The sequence below is a fragment of the Protopterus annectens genome, chromosome 6.part0, assembly GCF_019279795.1.
Source record: "Protopterus annectens isolate FY-2018-M chromosome 6.part0, PAN1.0, whole genome shotgun sequence".
NCBI classification, from domain to species: domain Eukaryota; kingdom Metazoa; phylum Chordata; order Ceratodontiformes; family Protopteridae; genus Protopterus; species Protopterus annectens.
The window spans coordinates 1,914,738,068-1,914,758,447 of NC_056737.1; the positions used below are offsets into that span (position 1 = coordinate 1,914,738,068).

At 43.2% G+C, this 20,380-nt stretch overlaps 1 protein-coding gene across 1 annotated transcript in view; it reads right to left on the reverse strand.

Annotated features, from left to right (window-relative positions):
- TTLL4 (tubulin tyrosine ligase like 4) overlaps nucleotides 1–20,380 on the reverse strand; it is a 1,780,839-nt gene that overhangs the window by 736,856 nt on the left and 1,023,603 nt on the right. The window contains exon 16 of the mRNA XM_044073711.1: nucleotides 6,989–7,087. Within this exon, the coding sequence (XP_043929646.1) occupies nucleotides 6,989–7,087 (99 nt within the window). The remainder of the gene's footprint in view (nucleotides 1–6,988; nucleotides 7,088–20,380) is intronic.

Here is a 20,380-nt window from a genome sequence, read left to right on the forward strand (position 1 = left end):
ATACCCCAGTGAGGTTAGAAGTCTTTTTACAAATGCCAGGTGTTGTAATAGCAAGTCCTGGCTTTCTGCCTGAATCAGGCAATCGTCCAAGTATGGGTAAATCTGAATATTTCTCTGCCTGCAAAATGCAACGGCTGGAGCTAGGCACTTTGTGAATACCCTGGGCTTAGTAGATAAGCCAAAGGGAAGTGCAGAGAACTGAAACGTAGGCATTGTCTGCAGGATTCCCTTATTGGGATGTGCATGCAAGCTTCTTCTAAGTCTAGGTTTGCCAGCCAGGCATCCTTGGCTAGCGTAGGAAGAAGCTGTTGTAGTTAGCATTATGAATTTTGGAACCACCAGAAAGGTGTTGAGAATAGACGGTCCAGGATAGGACGCCAGGATTTTTCTTTTATGGGAACCAGGAACAGTCTTGAATAAAAACCTTGTCCCCTTTGTTCTGCTGGGACAGGCTGAATAGCCATGATACTGAGGAGAGAGAGAACTTGTTTTTGGGCCTCCGCCCACTGATTTGGGGGGAGGTCTGGCCATCCACTTGGGGTTGGGAGTGAGTGGAAGTTGAATCTGAATCCTAGGGAAACTGTTTAAAACCCATTTGTCCTGGGTAAGGAGTTCCCAGTTTTTTGCATGCAGGGCGAGCTTTCCTCCTAAGGGAGCAAGTAGTTGAGCAGGGCTTGGAAGAGTTAAGGATAAGTCATTGTGCCGTTTTTCCATAGGGGGGTGGCTTACTACTCTCTGCTTTGGAAGTGGGAGCCCCCATTGCTTAGATCTGTGCATAGCCAGAGACTCAAAGTGTTGGTGGTTTGCTGCACATGGGTTTGGACTGAAGGCCTGGAAGGGACTGGAAAAGACCAGTTCTTTGAAGGCCAATGCCTACTGAATCTAGGAGGCTGTACTTGTTAAGAACTCTAACCATTTGCATAAATTTAGCTTTTTCCTCCATTCTTTTGAGGACTTCTGCTTTGTTGCCAAAAAGAAGGTCTTAGTTTAAGGCTGCATCCAGCAATTTAGCTTTAACATGATCTGCCAAGTTTTGTTCCTTAAGCCAAGCATGCCTTCTAAGTACAGACCCAGTGACAGCAGCCCTGCAAGATGCTTCTAAAGCATCAAAACCCCATTGCAAAGTATGTTTACCAACTTGTTCAGCAGAATGCATTAACTCTTGCAAATATTTTGTTCAGCACAGGTCAGGAATCACCATCATTTTCTGTTTAAGTGGTCACATAATATGCTGCTGATACTTTAACATATGAAACTGGCAATTTAAAGCCCTAATGGCCAAAGCAGTAGAAATGTATACCTTCTTATCCCATCTGTCTAAAGCTCTAGAATCCCTATCAGAAGGGGTAGGATTTTTTGCAATAGTAGCTTTAATGCTTTTTGGTCCTTGGGAAATGGTCTCTGGATTTGCAGTAGGATTCTTGAAGAGGAATTTGTGAGAGTCAGGTACTCTGTAGTACCTGTCAGGTTTCCTGGGAGCAGGAGGCAAAGTGTCTGGGGTAAGGCTGGATTCCAAGAAAACATCTACAATCTCCAGAACAGGAGGGATAGCTAGAAGCCTGTGTTGAGGCAGAAGCAGAAATTCCCTAAGTCTCTTTTTGGACTCAGAATGGTCCTGGCTTTCCCAGAAGAAATGCTCCCTAAGGGTATGCAAGGTTTAACCAAAAGAAAAATCTTCTGGAGGGGAAACAGTGGAAATAGAATCCTCTGCATCAGAATCTTCATAAGTAGATAAGGGTAAATTGTGGTAGTCAGAAGGAACAGAGGTATCAGATTCCTGATCTGAAGAATCAGAAAGAAAATCAGTTCTAGGTCTCAGATGGGGAAGGCTGGCTTCCCCTCATTAAGGTAATAAGATCTTCAGTCATTCTAATCATTTGTTTTTGAGGCATATGGGCCCGAGAATGCAGTTTGGTCATTGGTTTTCTAGGCATAGTGAGAGCTTTAGGCCTGAGGAATTTGGTATTTCCAGCTTGAAACAAAGTCGTCGGTTTAATATGAAAGTCGGTAGGCCTAAATACATCCTCAGAAGCCGGTACCTGCACAGCGGCTCTGGACCCATCCAAGGTAGAGACATCCGCAGGTTCTATAGTCGAAGAAGCATCTTCTGGCATACTGGACTCCAAATGGGTCTGAGTAGAGGCCTGCGAATCTGTAGTAGCAGGTATCAGGGGCTGCAAAAGCACCTCACTGAGTACCGGCGGACTGGCGACTAGTTTAATGGAAGTGTCGTCGGCAGTTTTGGAACTATGCGGTCTGTCCCTGTCTTTATCCTTACGTTTTTTCAGAAGATAGGTAGTCGGATGGCTTAACGAAGCCATTTCGGCGTACGGAGCTTGAGAACGAAGTATTTAGCTACAAAAATAACCAGACGACAAATAGTTCGGGCATTGAACAAGGCACAAAACAGACAGCGAGGGACATCGTGGTCTGGGCCTAAACAAGTGACGCAGTAAGAATGAAAATCTCTATGAGGTATTTGCTTCCCACAGGCAAAACGATTGTTAATTTTTTCTGACATCGGTTAGAACAAGAAAAAAGGATACCAACGGGGCTCTTATCTTTTTGAAGACTTCAGGTCTGAAACTCAAAAATGAAAATTTCAGGAGTCGGCCGACCGGAACTTACGAACTGCTTCTGCTTCGGGCACCGCACGGCAAAAAAGACTGGTCTAATGGCATCGGCTGCATGTTTTATACCCCTGACGTCATGGAAGAAGTGACAGCATCAGACACAGAAATCCGAAGACTTTGGTATTCACGCCGGCTGATGGCTACCTGCAGTCAGATAACCCAAATGTGATGACTGCAACAGTGAAACACGAAGATCACCACCTGGAATCCAAGCAGTCTCAGGTGAGCTGTGACTACCTCCCATCACATTGGTAAATACCCTGGGGGCTGTGGTGAGTCCAAAAGAGAGTACTCTGAATTGAAAATGACTGGCTCCCAGCAGGAAGCAAAGAGACCTTCTGGAGCATGTGTCCATCTTGATGTGGTAATACATGTCCTGAAGGTCTACAGAGCACATCCAAAAGTCCTTCTGCAGAAAAGGCAGAATGGACTGAATCGTAACCATTCAGAATTTTGTTTTGGCAACTGACTTGTTTAGAGAGGTGAGATCCAGAATAGGTCTGAGGTCCCCCGTTTTCTTTGACACCAATAAGAATATGGAATAGATGCCCGATCCAAACTGGTCTTGGGGGATGGGTCGGATGACTCTTCAGCAGCTTTGCGATCTCTTGAGCTGCTGCCTCCCTTTGATGGGGTGGTACATTGGGGAGGTTTTTGGATGGTTTTGGGAATTGGAAGAAAGGAATGGTATAACTTCTGGATATTATCTTGATTACCCAATGATCGGTAGTGATGGACTCCCAGGTTGTTGGGTGAAGGGAGATGACGTTCCCAGACTGCCTCCAGAATAGAGCAGTCTGGCAACCCTTCAGGGCTGCTGAAAGGGCCAGTCTGAGAATAAATCTTGGGACCCTTGATTCCTTGGACCCCCTCTGCCAATAGGGCAGCGCCTGCCATTGGACTAATTTCTCCCACTGCCTCTGGAGGAAAAGTCTCCCTTCTGCCTCTGGAGGAAAAACATCTCCCTGCAAGTCCTGGAAAATCACCTAAGAATTCTGAAACCATAGCTTTTTACCACCACGTTAGTTCCTAGAAAAGGGCCATTGTGGGGTAGAAAACCATATAACAATGGCAGACAGGGTATTTACATCCTCCTTGCACTGGGAAAGCATGTCCCTGACCATAGTACCAAAAATGGATGACCCATCAAAGGGCATGTTGATAAAGGATGCCTTGAAGGGTTCATTGAATTCATAGAGCCTCATCCAAGTGTGACTCCTAATGGCTATGCCAGAACCAGCCACCCTTGAGGAACCCTCTGCAGCAGGAGAAAGTAACCTCATGGACGTGTTGGAAATGGCATGAAGGGTGGCCATTCTGGTGGAGAAGACCCCTCTTCAGACATGGACTCCGATTTCCTTGACAAGGTCTCTCTGAAGCCTGACCACATGTGCCAAGTAGTTCAACGCGCACAGAGAAATGATCACTGAAGAACAGACCCGCTTACGAAACCGGTCCACCGCCCAAGACTCCCTGTCTGGAGGGTGGACGGAAGAACTCTCCTAGGCCAACTCTTTCTTCCTGTCAGCTTGCCACCACCATAGCATCGACCGGGATGCCCTTAGTCCAATGGAGCCTATCTGCAGGCACTCTACGAATCTTATCTGGGTGCTTGGGAATGGGCTCTACCGTGTCCAGTTCCCTCCATGCCCTGCTAGAAATCAAGCCAATCAGTGGGTCAAGCAGGGGAGAAACCCAGGATGTAGAAGGCCCTGTCCCAAAAGCTTCCAGGAGCACGGACTCGTCAGAGTTAGGTTTGCGGACGGGCCACCCACCTTTCTGTCACAGGATCTCCATGTCATCTCCAAAGGAGACATCCTCAAGTGGGGATCTGGGGGAACCCTCCCCTTCATCCAAATCCATGTCTTCGGTAAGGGATTCCAGATGGGAATCCAGGTGCCTCCTCTTTCACATATGCTTCCTGTGCACCTCCTAAGGGGGAATGTTCAAAGGAGGTGTCGGAGGACAGAGTGCTCCTGCAGGGGAGCCACCTGAAAGCTTCCTGGAACAGGCTTTCCCACGGTGGACAGAGTCGAAGGATCCAGCATGGGTAATTCAGCTGGGAGAGGGGTCGGATCCAAAGAGGGAGAGTCGAGGATCTCATAGGAGCTGTGAGAATCTTTCTCTATTTCAAACTCCAAGGGCAACTCTGCAGAGGCCAGCTTCATCGACGAAGCTCAGTGAACTCTTGCCATGCTTGGCGAAGGTGGAGTCCGACCCAAACTATCGACAGCCGAAATACAGAGGGGAAGAAACAGCTTAGAAAAATGGGCCGCTGAAGCCAACACATTGAACCAGACTCCGAAGCTATGGCTCTGAGAGTCAGCTGGGTCTGAAAACACTAGAGCCAAACTGCTCAGGGTTACAATTGGCATAAAGGTACAGGTACCTGCCAGCATCGATGTCTCGAAACACAGGATCCTCAGACCCAAGGGCTTGGATGCCAATGGGTGGATCGGAGAAGGAGAGATGGGCATAAAAAATGGTTGGGAGCTGCAAACTCCCATCTGAATTTGCACCTTCAGAAATGTCCTCATAAGCCTGTCCACCTCAAACTCTGAAAGGCTATGGGAGGACCTAACAGAAGAGGTTGTCAACCCTGGTCTGGAGTGGTGCCTGGGCGATGCCAGAATAGGAGATTTGGCTAAGTGACCTGCAGGCTCTGAGGAGAAGGGAGGGGATAGCAGTCATGGAGAACCTGAGGCAGACGGGAGGGCTTTCGCCGGAGGTTCTCCCGCAGGGGCAGAGACTTTGTCAGGAGAACATTTCCGCTTGTTCCGATCCTTTCAATTTTCGGCCACTGTCTTGATGGGGATTTCAGTCCCTGAAGTGGATTCCATCGTAGGAGGTGTGGGGGGGGGGGGCAGAAGAAGGGAGAAGACCCCCAAGGATCAATTTATTCCTCCTTTTAGCTCAAGCTGGTTAAAGCCTGTGGAGATGGAAGAGAAGGTATCTAGATGGGTCGCCCCTAAGCAGATAATACAGAATGTGGCCATCTGAGGGAGGGCACTTATGCCTACACTATGCATTTTCTAAAGCCTGCTGGCTTAGAATCGGCCATAGCAGGAAGAAAAAAGACAGGAAGAGGGGAATAGGAGAAGGAAGTACAGAGATAGAAAGACCTAAGCTACCAGCCCTCAAAACACCCAGCTAATTACAAAAAACTTTTCTTTTTTTAAACAGGTAGGAAAATAAGGGACATGAAAAAGAGAGAGAAAATATTCAAAATAAGTAAACTTGCAACACCCAAAAATCGCTTAGATACCCTGGAGGTCAATGACTGATCCCACAGATGTTCAAGTGAAAGACAAATGAGATCTGAGGGATGGAGGGAAAGTGGGGGATTGTGAGTAGGAGAGGAAGAGCTCATCTTTCGGGTCCAAGGCTGGAGTATTCGGCAGAGTCAGATCAGAATGTCGGTAGGAGAGGAGGAGCACATCTTTCGGGTCCAAGGCTGGAGTATTCGGCAGATTCAGTTGAAGATCAAATGATGTCAACAACTTCAGATGCAGTAATCTCTCTTACAAAACCTTCATACTGAGACTGCAAACTCCTGGAATGGATACTTTCAAAGATATACTGTTAACAACCCTCCCAACAGATGGTGGCCACTCTCTGTTCAGTTTCATACTCAAGGGGTAAGAAAACTAAGACAACAAAAGCCTAGTCGCCACCCATGGCTTCCTTATGCATTCCTTGACTTATTACAAGCTTCATTACATTAATCCCTCACTAAACAAAGCTCCAAAAGTGCCTTAAGAGTGCAATCTTATTAAATATGGCAGTGTTCAGAACTGTCTGTGAAATGCCCTTTTCCAAAATAACACAAACCTTTTCAATGCTGCTCCTTATTGAGCTTTTTTTAACTACAAACACTTGTTTAATGATTTCTGAAACATAAATGTAGCAGTGATATACCAGAAATAAAAAGTAGAAAACACTCTGATAAGAATTTTCAGCATACTACACAGAAATAATAAAAAAGCAGTAAATGTGTAACACGTCAGAAAATTAAAGCAGTGGAAAACTTAGAACTATAACACTTCTCAAACTGCAGAACAATTCAGATCCAGGCAAGTATAATTTCATGAGCAGCAACAAGAAAATGAGGCAGAAAAGCTATTACTAACTTTCTGAACATGTTTTCATTGATGGAAGACATGAACTGCCCTACACTGCTGTGTCAACTGCCAAAGAAGCAGTTTCAGGGGAAAACCTGTTGGTTGATCAAAGGAAAGGACTTGTGGTAAGAAGATGCGAGAGGCTTAACAAGTAGAGAATTATGCTTTGAGGATAACCTTACAGATGGAAACATTTTCCCTTACAAAATGGACAAATAAAAAGGATTCACTCACGCAATGATCGTTTTTATAACAATGTCTTTCAATTTTTCCCAGACAGCGTCAGTATTGACTCCCTTCTGGCTCAGATAGTTCCACAGTGCTTTCAGAGACCTGTAAAAAGAGAGAGAAAAATATCTGAAGTAAACTGTGACCACTTGCTAAAAAATTAAACTCAACACAGCCATTAAAATTAGCAGCAGCAAGTCCTAGGACAGTCTGGTTCAAGTTAATCTTACAGAGAGTCAGGCAGCCACTCTACAAAGACTAAACATTTGAAAAAAAAAACGGTATGTACTCACCATGATGTTCCATGTGCGTTGTCCATCTCGGCTTCATTCTTAGCAGGTTGGGTTCAGAACCAATCCTCGGTACTGACTTGGCCTTAAAGCTCGAGGTCTTCCACTAGCTAGTGACTAAACCCTATCCCATGATGCACTATGAGAGCTCTCCAGACCTTGTTTGCAGATATAACTAAATAAAGGTCACTGAATGTGATAGCGCAATGAAGAAGGTCAGAGGACATTAACAGCCAATTGCATCAGCTCGGACTTCCAGAAACGAAAGGCTGGGGGCAGAAGTGTGCGACATACGAATGAAGGCAAGATGGACAACACACATGGAACGTAAGGGTGAGTACATAACTTCTTTATGTGATGTTGTCCTAGCTCGCCTTCATTCTTAGTAGGTTGGGACAGCATCCCTAGCATCATCCTTCTTGGGTGGCTCAAGGGAGAATATTCTTCAGAACAGTGGACCCAAAAGAGGTCCTGTTCCTGGAGGCCAAATCAACTTTGTAATGAGTGATAAAGGTATGAGGCCTTGCCCATGTTGCTGCAGCACAAATGGTGTCAATAGGTAGTCTTGACCCAAAAGGCAGAAGAGGTTGCAACAACTCTTGTAGAATGATGTTTTACTTTATTGGAAAGTTCTTTATTTTGAGAGTGGTAAGCAAAGGTAATACAATCTGATGGCCATTTTGAAAGTGTGACTTTTGACACGGTCTGAAAATGATACAAATAATTGGTCAGATTTTCTGAAATCTTTTGTCCTGTGTAAGTAGAAACGTAATTGTCTATGCACATCCAGTTGGTGGATCATATATGCTGCCTTTTTGCCATAGTTTGGGGAAAAAATGGTAGTTCTATGGACTGAGTTAGGTTAAATTCTGAGCATACTTTGGGTAAAAAGGATGGGTTAATTTGTAGTGATACTCATCTCTGTGGAAGAGCATGCAAGGGAGCTTTACTGATAATGTTTGCAGCTCTAAAACTCTGTTTGCAGAAGTAATAGCTATCAACAGAATTTTTTCCCAAGTAAGATACTCGAGATTGCAAGATGATGCAGGTTCGAAAGGGGGAAGGATGAAACATAAGACAAAATTCAAGTCCCACTGTGGTGGAGACTTAATAGGTGGTCTTAATAAAAAGAGTACCTTTAAGAAATGCCTTGCAAAGTCTGTGGGACATCACATTAGGGTCTGATTCTCCTAAATGGAAATTAGATATGGCAGCCAAATGAACCTGAATAGTAGCTGCAGCTGCCCCTTCATTAAACAGCTTTGCTAGGAATTCAAGAATAGAAGCTATTGGGGCAGAGAAGAGATCAATGTGATTATTCAAGGCCCATGAAGAGAATCTTTTCCATTTCCTTTTATACAACCTTCTTGTTGAAGCCTTATGGGACGAGATTAGAATATGCTTTACTAATGTAGCAAGGTTTGGGAGCCTGGCTATGGTTGGAATTGGAGCAGTCAAGCTGTCAATTTGAGGGTTTGAAGGGAGGGGAGCAACATCCCTGATGCACGAGTCAGGAGGTCCAGAACTGGGTCCAGCATTCATGGCTCCTCCTGGAGAGGAGGAGGACACAGGAAGGGGAACCAGATTTGACGAGGCCAGTATGTGGCGACAAGTATTAAGTTCCTTCCCAGTTGACTGGCTTTCTGAACTTAGGGTACCAAAGAAAAGGATGGAAAGGCATAGAGGGGATCAGAGGGCCAATTGTGAACAAGTGCATCCCTTCGTGAATCCCCCGGAGGAGGAATCAGGGCAAAGTAGCTGCTGCATTTGGCATTCATGGAGGTGCCAAAAAGGTCACAGCAAGGCTGGTCCCATTTGCGGAAAATCTTTTCCTCCACTTCCTGTTTTAGGGACCACTCATGAGGCATCAGAATCACTCTGCTGAGTTTGTCTGCAATTATGCTGGATTTCCCTGGGATGTGCGTTGCTATCAGAAAGTACTGAGAAGAGGTTGCCCAGTGCCATACTCTCAGGGCCTCCCGACAAAGGGAGGATAATGAACCTTAGAGCACACTGCTAACCTGGTTTAAATGGTAGTGTCCCAATTAAACCTTTTTTGAAGGAAACGAGGATCAGTATTAAATGCCAATTAAGATGAGCTAATGTGATTGGCTGAATGCAGAATGTGATCTGAAGAAGGCTTGTTTTTGCCGAAAGCGCTTATCCATACATTTTGGAATTGTGAGTCCGCTGAGACAATTTTAGTGGTTAACCACGTATGAATAAAGTTTTTAATATTTTTATTTTATTAATTTGCTATTTGACATAACGCTCGCTGGTGAGGCATCTACGGTGATGCACCTTGGCTTTTTTTCCGCAAAAGGGGGAAAGATAGCACAGTTGTGTACACTTAACATAAATGTTTGAGTGCATTCACTGTTGCAGTCATCACACTTGGGTTATCTGCCTGCAGGCAGCCCTCAGTCAGCCCGAATACCAGAGTCTTTGGATTTCTGCATCAGATGCTGTCGCCTCTTGCATGACGTCAGGGGTATAAAACATGCAGCCGACACCATTACATCAGTTTTTCTTGCCCCAGATGTCAGGAGCCCCGAAAATAGGAAGCAATCACATGGTGTGGAACAACTCCAGTAAAAAGTAAATATTTCCATAAGATATGGCCAACAAAGAGGATAGGTAGAAAGTAGAGAAAAAATAGGGGGTGGGGGGGGGGTGGAGGGAGGGTAACCAGGACTACAACAGTGAATACACTCGAATATCTACATTTATGGTAAGTGTACAAAACTGTACTATGTTCTTTGTGTTTCACTGTTGCAGTCATCACACTTTGGTTGATTCCCAAAGTTAAGGAAGGGTGGAGGCAGTCGAGAAGTATTAGGGCTGGCTAGCAGGCCTTGTAAGACTGCTGTGGCAAATCTAGCTCTGGATTTAGAAAAGATAGGCAAGTGGTAATGCTTGGTAAAGGTGTGTACAGAACTCCAGGTTGCAGCTTCCAGGATGTCCCTGGTAGGGACTCCCCTGAGAAATGCTGTAGAGGTTGAGGTAGCCCTAGTGGAATGAGGTCTGATCCACTGAGGGATGGGTTTTCCATGGTGTTTGTATCAAAAATGGATGCAGTGTGCTATCCATTTAGAAATGGTTTGCTTTGAAATGGCCTTGCCCTCTGCCCCTGTAGCAATGTTGACTAGCAGCTGGTCAGATGTTCTGAAAGGTTTAGTCCTGTCAAGGTAGAACCTGAGCTGTCTGTGCACATCTATGGAATGCAGGATCCTTTTCCCTTTATTCTGAGGATTAGGAAAAAAAAGTTGGTAAATGGATGGCTTGGTTTAAAGCCACACTGGATACCACCTTGGGCATAAATGATGGGTTAGTCCTGAGGGAAACCCTGTCCGCATGGAAGATAATGAAGGGTTCCACAGCCATAAGGGCCTGTAACTCAGACACTCTTGCTGAAGTGATAGCTAGAAGTAAGGCTGTTTTCCAGGAGAGGAATTTTAACTTTGCTGCAGCAGCAGGCTCAAAAGGTGGGAGCATGAGCTTCTTTAGTACAAAGTTAAGGTCCCAGGCAGGAGTGAGAGCTCTCCTTGGGGGTCTTAAAATTGTTAGCTCCTCTCAGGAACTGTTTGATCAGAGGGTGAGAGAATAGGGGTGGCTCAGTATTGTAATGAGCTGAGATGGCAGAGGCATGAATCTTAATTGATGAGAAGGATAGGCCTTTGTAGAGCAGCTCTGCTATATAATCTAGGATTTGAGGCAAGGTGGGCACGGCTGTGTCTTTTCCTTGAGACCGGCTCCAAGAACAGTATCTTTTCCACTTTTCTGAATAGGATTTCCTAGTACTAGGCCTCCTGGCCTCAAGGTTAACATCCAGCACCTGTTTGCTGAGGGTTGCTGGTGATGTATTCAGGGAATAAGCCAGGCTGCCAGGTTCAGGGTTTGCAGCTGAGGATGCACAATCTGCCCCTCTTGCTGGGACAGCAGAGAGAGGGGGGGGGTGATGTAGGTGCCAGGGTGGCACTCCTGTCAGACTACGTAAGAGTGGGTACCAGTGCTGGTGTGGCCAGTCTGGTGCAATACGGATTGTCCTTGGCTTGTCCTGTTTGATCTTGAGTAGTACTTTTGAAAGGAGGGGCAGAGGGGCAAAGGCATAGATTGAAAGGTTTTCCCATGTAAAGGATAGGGCACCCACTTTCCATGCTTGGCTGTGGGGATATCTGGTGCAAAATTTGCTCAGTTGATGGTTTTGGGGGAAAGCAAAGAGGTCCACCTCTGGTGTCCCCCACCTGTGTATTAGAAGTTTGAATGAGTTGGGTTCCAGTTTCCACTTGTGTGGGTCCATTAGACTTCTGCTCAAGTCTGCCAGTGAATTTTGACTGGCAGGAATTGAGCTTGCAGGTGCACTTCATTGTTCAAAGCTGTGTTCCACAGAGCCATGGCTAACTTGCAGAGTGGGCAGGAATGAGCTCACCCCTGCTTATGTACCACATTAACTGTGGTGTTGTCTGTCTTTATCAAGAGTTGTCCTGCCAGGATAAGGTATTTGAAAATGTCTGTTGTCAGGGTTTGGGCAGCGGGGTTGAGTGAAAGGGAGTCCCTGGTTGTGGTTGTAAGCCTCTGCCCACCAAAGGCACTCTGTCCTTAGGCAAGGAATAATAAGAATCACTGTTTTCAGGTCCTAAGAATGTTGACACCAGGGACTTTTAAGTACCATTGAAGTTTCATCATATGCAGTCCTGCATACAGAATTAGTAGAATGCACGAGGCCATGAACCCTAGGGCTTGCAGTATTTTTCTTGCAGATAGCTGGGTTTGGGTGGCCAGTAGTTTGAAGTAATTTGCCAAACAAACCTGCTTTTCTGGAGTGAGGAATGCCATCTGTGAAGTTGTGTTCAAGCTTGCTCCCAGGAATACAATCGTTTGGCTGCGTACCAGATATGATTTCTTCTCTTTGATGGTATACCCCAGAGAAGTTAGAAGTCTCTTTACCAATGTCAGGTTTTGAAGTAGCAATTCCTAACTGTCCGCCTGAATCAGGCAATCGTCCAAGTATGGGTAAATTTGAATATTTCTCTGCCTGCAGTATGCAATGGCTGGAGCCAGGCACTTTGTGAATACCCTGAGTGCAGTAAATAAGCCAAAGGGAAGTGCAGAGAACTGAAAGTGCATACAGCCTGTCCTGAAACGTAGATATTTCCTGCAATATTCCCTTATGGGGATGTGCAGATAAGCTTCTTTTAAGTCTAGTGAGACTAGCCAGGAGTCCTTGACTAGCATATGAAGTAGCTGCTGGAGTGTAAGCATTTTGAATTTTGGTACCACCAGGAAGATGTTGAGAGTTGACTGATCCAGAATAGGGCGCCAAGAGTTCTCTTTTCTGGGCACCAGGAACAGTCTGGAGTAGAAACCCTGTCCCCTTTGCTCTGTTGGAATAGGTTGAATAGCCCTGATACTGAGAAGAGAAAGTACTTGCTTTTGGGCCTCTGTCCACTGGATTGAAGGAATGTCTGGCAATCCACTTGGGGTTGGCAGTGAGTGGAAGTAGAATCTGTATTCCTGGGATACAATGTTTAAGACCCATTGGTCCTGGATAATATACTCCCAGTTTTTTGCATGCAGGGCGAGTTTTCCTCCTAGGGGTGCAGGTAGTTGGGCATGGCTGGGAAGGATGAAGGACAAATCATTGTCAACTTTTTCCATAAGGGGGTGGCTTACCACTCCTCGTTTTTAAGGAGGGAGCACTCCATTGTTTAAGATCTGTGCATACCCCGAGACTGTAGTCTTTGTGGTCTGTTGCCCCTGGGTTTGGGCTGAGAAGATCTTTGAGGGACTGGAAAGGAACGCCTTTTTTCAAGGCCAATGCCTACTGAATCTAGGTGGCTGTACCTGTAAGAAATCTTTAACAGTTTGCATAGATTTAGCTTTTTCCTCCATATTTTTATGAACTACTACTGTTTTGAGCCAAACACACATTCCTGGTTTAATGGAGCATCTAGTAATTTTTCTTTGACATGGTCAGATAAGATTTGTTCCTTCAGCCAAGCATGCCTTCTCAGAACAGAACCAGTGACAACAGCCCTGAAAGATGCTTCTAAGGCATCAAAACCAGACTGCAAGTATGTTTACCAACTTTGTTTGCCGAATGCATTAATTCGTGTAAGTCTTTATTTTCTGCACAATCAGGAATCAACAACATTTTTTGTTTAATTAGTTTTAATTAGTTCCATAATATGCTGCTGGTACTTCAACATGTGAAACTGGCAATTTAAAGCCCTGATGGCAAGAGTTGCAGAGGTATACACCTTCTTACTCCATCTGTCTAGAGCCCTAGAATCCCTGTCCGAAGGTGTAGGGTTTTTGGCTGTAGTAGCCTTAGGTATTAACCTTTAGGTCCCTGGGAAATGGTCTCTGGATCCACAGTGGGATTTTTAAAGATAAATTTGTGAGAGTCAGGCACTCTGTAGTACCTGTCAGGCTTTCTACGAGCTGGTGGTAAAGTAACAGAGGTAAGACTGCATTCCATGAAGACATCTACAATATCCAGGACGGGGGTTATAGCTAGAGGCCTATGCTGAGGCAAATCAAAAATTCCCCGAGTCTCTTTTTGGACTGTGGGTGGTCCTGGCATTCCCAGCAGAAATGCTCTCTTAGGGTATGCAAGGTTTACCCGAAAGAAAAGTCCTCTGGGTGGGAGGCAGAGGGAATGGAATCCTCTGCATCGGAATGCTCATAGGTAGATAAGGGTATGTCCTGGTAATCACAGGGGTCAGAGTCATCGGACTCATGGTCTGTAGAATCAGAAGGAAAATCAATTATTTGTCTTTTAGAGGGGGAAGGCTGGCTTCCCCTGATTAAAGTAATAAGGTCTTCAGCCGTTCTAAGCATTTGTTTCTGTGGCATGGGAGCTTGAGAATGCGCTTTGGTCATCTGTTTCCTAGGCATAGTGCAAACTCCGGGCATGAGAAATTTGACAGTTTTAGTCATTAACGAAGTAGTCTGTTTAATACAAACATCAGGTCTGAATACACCCTCAGAAGCTGGTGCCTGCACAGTAGCTCCAAACCCATCCAAGGTAGAGACATCCACAAGTTCCATAGTCGAAAAAGCATCTCGTGGCATAGCGGACTCCGAATGGGTCTCAGTAGAGACCTGCGAATCTGTACAAGCAGGTAACAGAGGCGGCGGAAGCACCTCACTGAGTACCGGCGGACTGGCGACTAGCTTAACGGAAGCGTCGTAGGCAGTTTTGGACCTATGCGGTCTGTCTTTATCCTTGCGTTTTTTCGGAAGATTGGTAGTCAGATGGCTTATCGAAGGCATTTCGGAATACAAAGAATGAGAGCGAAAGGATTTAGAGACAAAAATAGCCCGATTAATAGTTCGGGAGTTGAACAAGGCACAAAACCGACACCAAGGGACGTCGTTGTCTGGGCCTAAACAGGTGACGCAGTAAGAATGAAATCTCTGTGAGATATTTGCTTTCCACAGGCAAGACAATTGTTAACTTTTTCTGACATCTGTTAGAGCAAGAAAAAAGGATCCGCAATGGGGTACTTGGCTTTAGAAGACTTCAGGTTTGAAACTCGAAAAATGAAAATTCCAGGTAGCGGCCGACTGGCCAACTACTGCTGCTTCGGGCTCCCGTGTGGCAAGAAGCTGATGTAATGGCATCAGCTGCATGTTTTATACCCCTGACGACCTGACATCATGGAAGAGGCGACAGCATCCGACACAGAAATCCCAAGACTCTGGTATTCGGGCCGACTGAGGGCTACCTGCAGAGAGATAACCCAAGTGTGATGACTGCAACAGTGAAACATGAAGAACATCTGGTTCTTCCTTGTTTATGTACCATGTAACTGACATGTCAGTGGATTTTAATTACGTTTTATTTCATTTGTGGATGTGTTTTATACAATAAATTATCCGTGGACCCGCAACATTGTGCTCTTCTTTTGATTTAGTTTGTTTTTGAGCACTTTCCACTACTTTTTGGATTTCGTTTTTTGTTTAGTGGTTGTTGCTATGGGGTCTCCGGAACCCTTCAGCCTCTCTCCAATAATGGATTCCAGCCAGTCTGAAATATTATCCTTGAAGAAGGATGTGGCTGAACTAAAGGGTGAATTAACTAAGTTAATCGAGCTTTTCTCACAATATTCTAACAAGGATTCAGTTATTCCCCCTCCACATAACTCTAAAAATGGCAATGTTACAAGTAAGGACAATATACCCATTTTAGAGCCTTGTGGATCACATTGCCACTTTAAGAATATCGATGATGTCATCACGACGGCGCAAATACATCAAGAGGAACGACGAGGATGTCCCCCTTGCTATACTAGCAGTGCTTCTGCATCGGAGGATGGCGTGGGACCAGGTCGTTCTAAAAAACCTAACAACAACAATTGTGTGGTTCATTTTGAGGGTGATATTTTGGCATCACCGGTTGAAGCTTCTAATAAAACGGACTCGCTGTGCAGAGTGCTCTAATACAGGTACTGTTTGTGCTAAGGCTAATGACAATAATTTTTCTGACTTTAATTCTGGCGTTAATGCACTGCCAGGGTGTAGAGAACAATTTAATGGCAGTAAAAGAAGTGACTTTCGCTTTTGTAATGAGGAAAATGCCATCAGAAACAAGAAGGAATGTTTCAGTAACTTATTTCAGAAACATTTTGTTTTTAATGATCCAAATTCAAAGTGGAGTACAGGTGTATTTGCACCTAGTACAAACAAACAGTTTGACTTTAATTCTATTAAAGACATGATATATAGTTTTGAAAAAAAGTTGTTTAAATTTAAGATGTGCCAAATGGAAGCCTGTTATTTAAATGAATATATTAAGCAAAAATTAGTTCCGCAAGGCCTGAGAGTTTTTAAATTTCCTTATGGTATACATACTGTGATGCTGATATCGTGAGGGGTTTTACAGATATGTTTGATCGATGGGGTTTAGAATTTTTAGGTAAAACTGTTTCTTTATATGAGGGAATGGAACAAAAGTTACATGATGAAGTGAATTTTTTACATGAACAAATTATATCTGATTTATTGTTTGACCAGTATGAAAGTTTGTTTTGTAAAATTATTTCCAGGGTGGACCAGAAATGTGATAATATTTTTAAAAAAAAGCTCCACAAACTGGATAGGGATATCAAACAGTATAAATTAGAACAAGTTTACCCCACTGATAAACTGTTTTTTATGATAGAGAAAGTGGTAATGACAAGAGAGGTATGGGTAAAATGGGCTCCAATTTTACTCTTGAACCAAGTGGTGATGGTTTTGAGGAATTTGAGCCAGAATGTTTTGTTGACCCACAGGATTTTCCATTAGCCAGACACTCAGAAAGAATAGCAAATCGCAGACAAGGAGTATACAAAACTTACAGCAGGGCAGCACAACAAACCTACGGACACAACAAATGGTAGATTCTGAGACTCAAATACAAAGTGTGGACAACATTTTATACAGTTTGGATGGGTTTAATATATATAACTATTCAGATGTACCTGTCACTAAGGATTTATTTTCATTATTTTCCAGAGGATTTAAATTTGTGCCAACTAAAATACCTGATATAAGTCAAGTGTTGGTGGATTTACAGATATATTTTAGAAAGTTAAATTTAAATATTATGTTTTCAGATAAAACTCATCTTGAGGTACCGAGTGTTACTGTGAAGAGAAGTAGTACCTTTAACCCCCCACTACATCCGTTAGTTACAACATATGAAAAACTAGTTAAGGAGGATTTATACAAAATATGGGGGGAAAAAAGAAGGGTGTTTGCCAATTTGGACCCCAAGGAGAAACAATTATTGGTTAGCTTGAGGGAGGACAAAAAGATCAGAATCATAACACCTGATAAAGGTGGTGGTGGTGGTGGTGGGGGGGTGGTATTGTACAACCGTGAAGATTATACTAACGATATGCAAAATATTTTATTCCAGGTTGATAGCTATTCTCCATGTTCAAGGAATGAAATACACATTTCATATAGTAAACTGGATAGCTACTTTTATGAATATCTTATGGATCAGAGAATAACTAGGGATGAGTATGATTTTTTGATGAATAAGTTTCCGAAAATTCCAGTAATATTCGGTATACCAAAGATGCATAAAAATTTGAACAAACCACCTTTTAGACCTATTGTGGCAGCAGCAGGCTCTAAAACCCACAATTTGGCGGTCTTTGTGGATAAGAAATTGAAACATGTCTTGAATAAATTTCCACACCTTTTAAGAGATTCCTGGGATTTTCTGGGACAGCTTAAGAAAGAACTATGGTCAGTGGACTGCGCCCTTTTGACTATAGATGTTCAGGACTTATTTTCTTGTATCCCAAAAGCAGAAGGTTTGTGCTTTTTTGAAGAGGTCCTATTTTGTCATTCTTTTTTGAGCTCAGATGAAGTACTGTTGGTATGTGAGCTTATGAATCTCATTTTGGAGAACAATTATTTATTTTTTGAAGGTGAATATTTTCAACAATTAAAAGGTGTTGCAATGGGTGCTGCGTGTGCACCCTTGTACGCTAACGGTGCTTCTGGGTTGGGAATATAAGTATATTTTTCAGAATAACAACTTTTTTTCTAATATTAAATATTATGGTCGCTTTCTGGACGATATTTTTATTGTGTGGGTTGGTAGGTCTGAATTGATTGTTGAGTTTGTTCAGTATTTGAATCAAACAACAGATTTAAAGTTCACTTATCAGTTTCATTCCCAAGAAATTAGCTTCTTGGACACCGTAATCATTAAAGGGCATGATAATTTTATTTCTAAAATTTATCGTAAAAAGACGTTCTGTAATAGTTACTTGCACTACACCAGCCATCATCCTATACATCAGAAAAAAAGAGTATTATTAAGGGTCAAGCTATAAGAGTTGTTAGAATGACCACTAGGAAAAATGATGTTATAGTAGAGTTTCAACATTTAAGGGAGATGTTTTTAGAGAGAGGGTATCCTGTACATTTTATTGACCCTATTCTTGAAGAGGTTTTAAATAAATGGGGCAAGGTGTATACCCCATTGCTTGGTGTGGGTAGGTTAGGATCCCAACCTGTTAGTCAAGATACAAGTCAAGATACCCAAGTTTATGATAAACCTGATTTCCAGCATGCCTGTGTGGTGCAATACAGTCCCCTGTATTCTTACATAAAAGGAACTCTAATAAAAAACTGGAATATTTTTAGAACCAATGCTGAAATGTATCGTATACTGGGCCAACAACCTATTTTTTCCACCAAGGTTGGACTCAATATCAAGACAATATTAGATATTATTATTCTTGACAATCAAAACAAGAGCCATATTTTTTTAATGAGTGGCAACTGTGATTCAACTAAACTTGTATATATAGCTAAGTGCTGCTCTTGTTCTTCCTTTTATGTAGGTAAGACGAAAAGAAAACTGAAAAATAGGATATACGAACACTTGTATGATATCAAAAATGAAAAAGATACTAGTGCATTGTTTAAACAGTGTCACCTGTAGTAATTTTCAGTCTTACAAATTTGGTATATTAGAATTTGTCACCATTGAAGCCAGGGGTGGGGACTGGCAAAATGTTTTGTATAAAAAGGAATTATTGTGGCAACTGCGGCTGGCTGCTGATTCCTCCCCAGGGCTTAATGAACATATCTCTATTATGCCTGTTTTAAAAGAAAAGGCAGGTTTAGTATAGTAACATTTTAGATTATTGTAGTGTATATTTTCATTACATTTTTTATTAAAATGAAATATCTGTGTGTGCATTTTATGATGAGACTGCTATTTTCTTTCTTTTTAAATAACTATGTATTTAACATATTCATGAGGAGGGAATATTTATTCATGAGGAGGGAGCTGTCATTGAACATGACTGGTCATTTTGAATTTCTGACTAATTAGAATTCATGTATTTAAAACTGAACTTTATTAGTCATGTTCTGAGGAAGTCAATTTATTTGATGAAAGCGCTTAACCATTTTGGATGTCTACCATTGTGGATTTTAATTACGTTTTATTTTATTTGTGGATGTGTTTTATACAATAAATTATCCGTGGACCCGCAACACTGTGCTCTTCTTTTGATTTTGTATTGCAATAGTTCCTAGTGGAAGAGAGTCATGGAATGCTTGCAATAATAAAAGCACTGCTCTCATTTTTTAGGACACCGATGTGCAAATGGGCCTCATGGTCCTGCCAAATGCCTTGAACTGTTATTCCCAGATAATGGCTGGGGGAAACAAAGGGACGACCTAATGTCACGAGTGGAGTAAAGCCACCAACGGAGGTCTTTCCTGCAGGATTCCGTTATCAAAATTTGGTGTGACATGGGTAGTTCCTGTATGGACCACTTGGTGAATAGAAGCCACTGCAGTACTCTCATGTGCAGGTGTGCTAATGGAACCAGGGTTATTGCAGCTGCCACGGTTCCCAATGCTTTGAGGATTGTTCTTGCTGCTTGTACTTTCATCTTGGAAAGAAGATTTAGGACCTGACTTCGTAGGACTTGAATCCTTTCGGAGGGAAGTTTTGCCATCGTGTTTGTTGTATCTAGATCTGCTCCTATAAAAACGATACAGTGAGATGGCAACAGGGCAGATTTATCATAGTTTATTTTGATTTTTAGGTGAGAGCAGAGATGTAAAGTGGTGTCTCTGGCTTTGGATAGTAGAGGCTCAGAAGTGGCGGTTAGGAGCCAGTCGTCTAGGTACGGAAATTCTCTGAATCTTAGGCGTTTCAAATGAGCCGCTACTACTGCCACACACTTGGCGAACACACTAGGGGATGTAGTGAGGCCAAAGGGCAGAACTGGTAGTGACTGGCTCCAACCGAAAGTGCAAATGACTCTTGGATCGTCTGTCCATTTTTATATGGTAGTACACATCCTGGAGGTCTATAGAGCACATCCAATCATCTCATCCCAGAAAAGTGAGTACTGACTGCAGTGTTACCATCCGGAAATTTGACTTTCTCACTATTTGTTTAACTTGCTGAGATCCAGGATGAATCTCTAGTCCTCTGGCACTAAAAAGAACCTTAAGTAAGCTCCACATCCTATTTGGCCTGCGAGGACTGCTTGGATGACTCTTGTCTAGCAACATTTGTATTTCCAGAGTTGCCTGATCCCTTTGTCTGGGTGGAACGTCTGGGATGTTT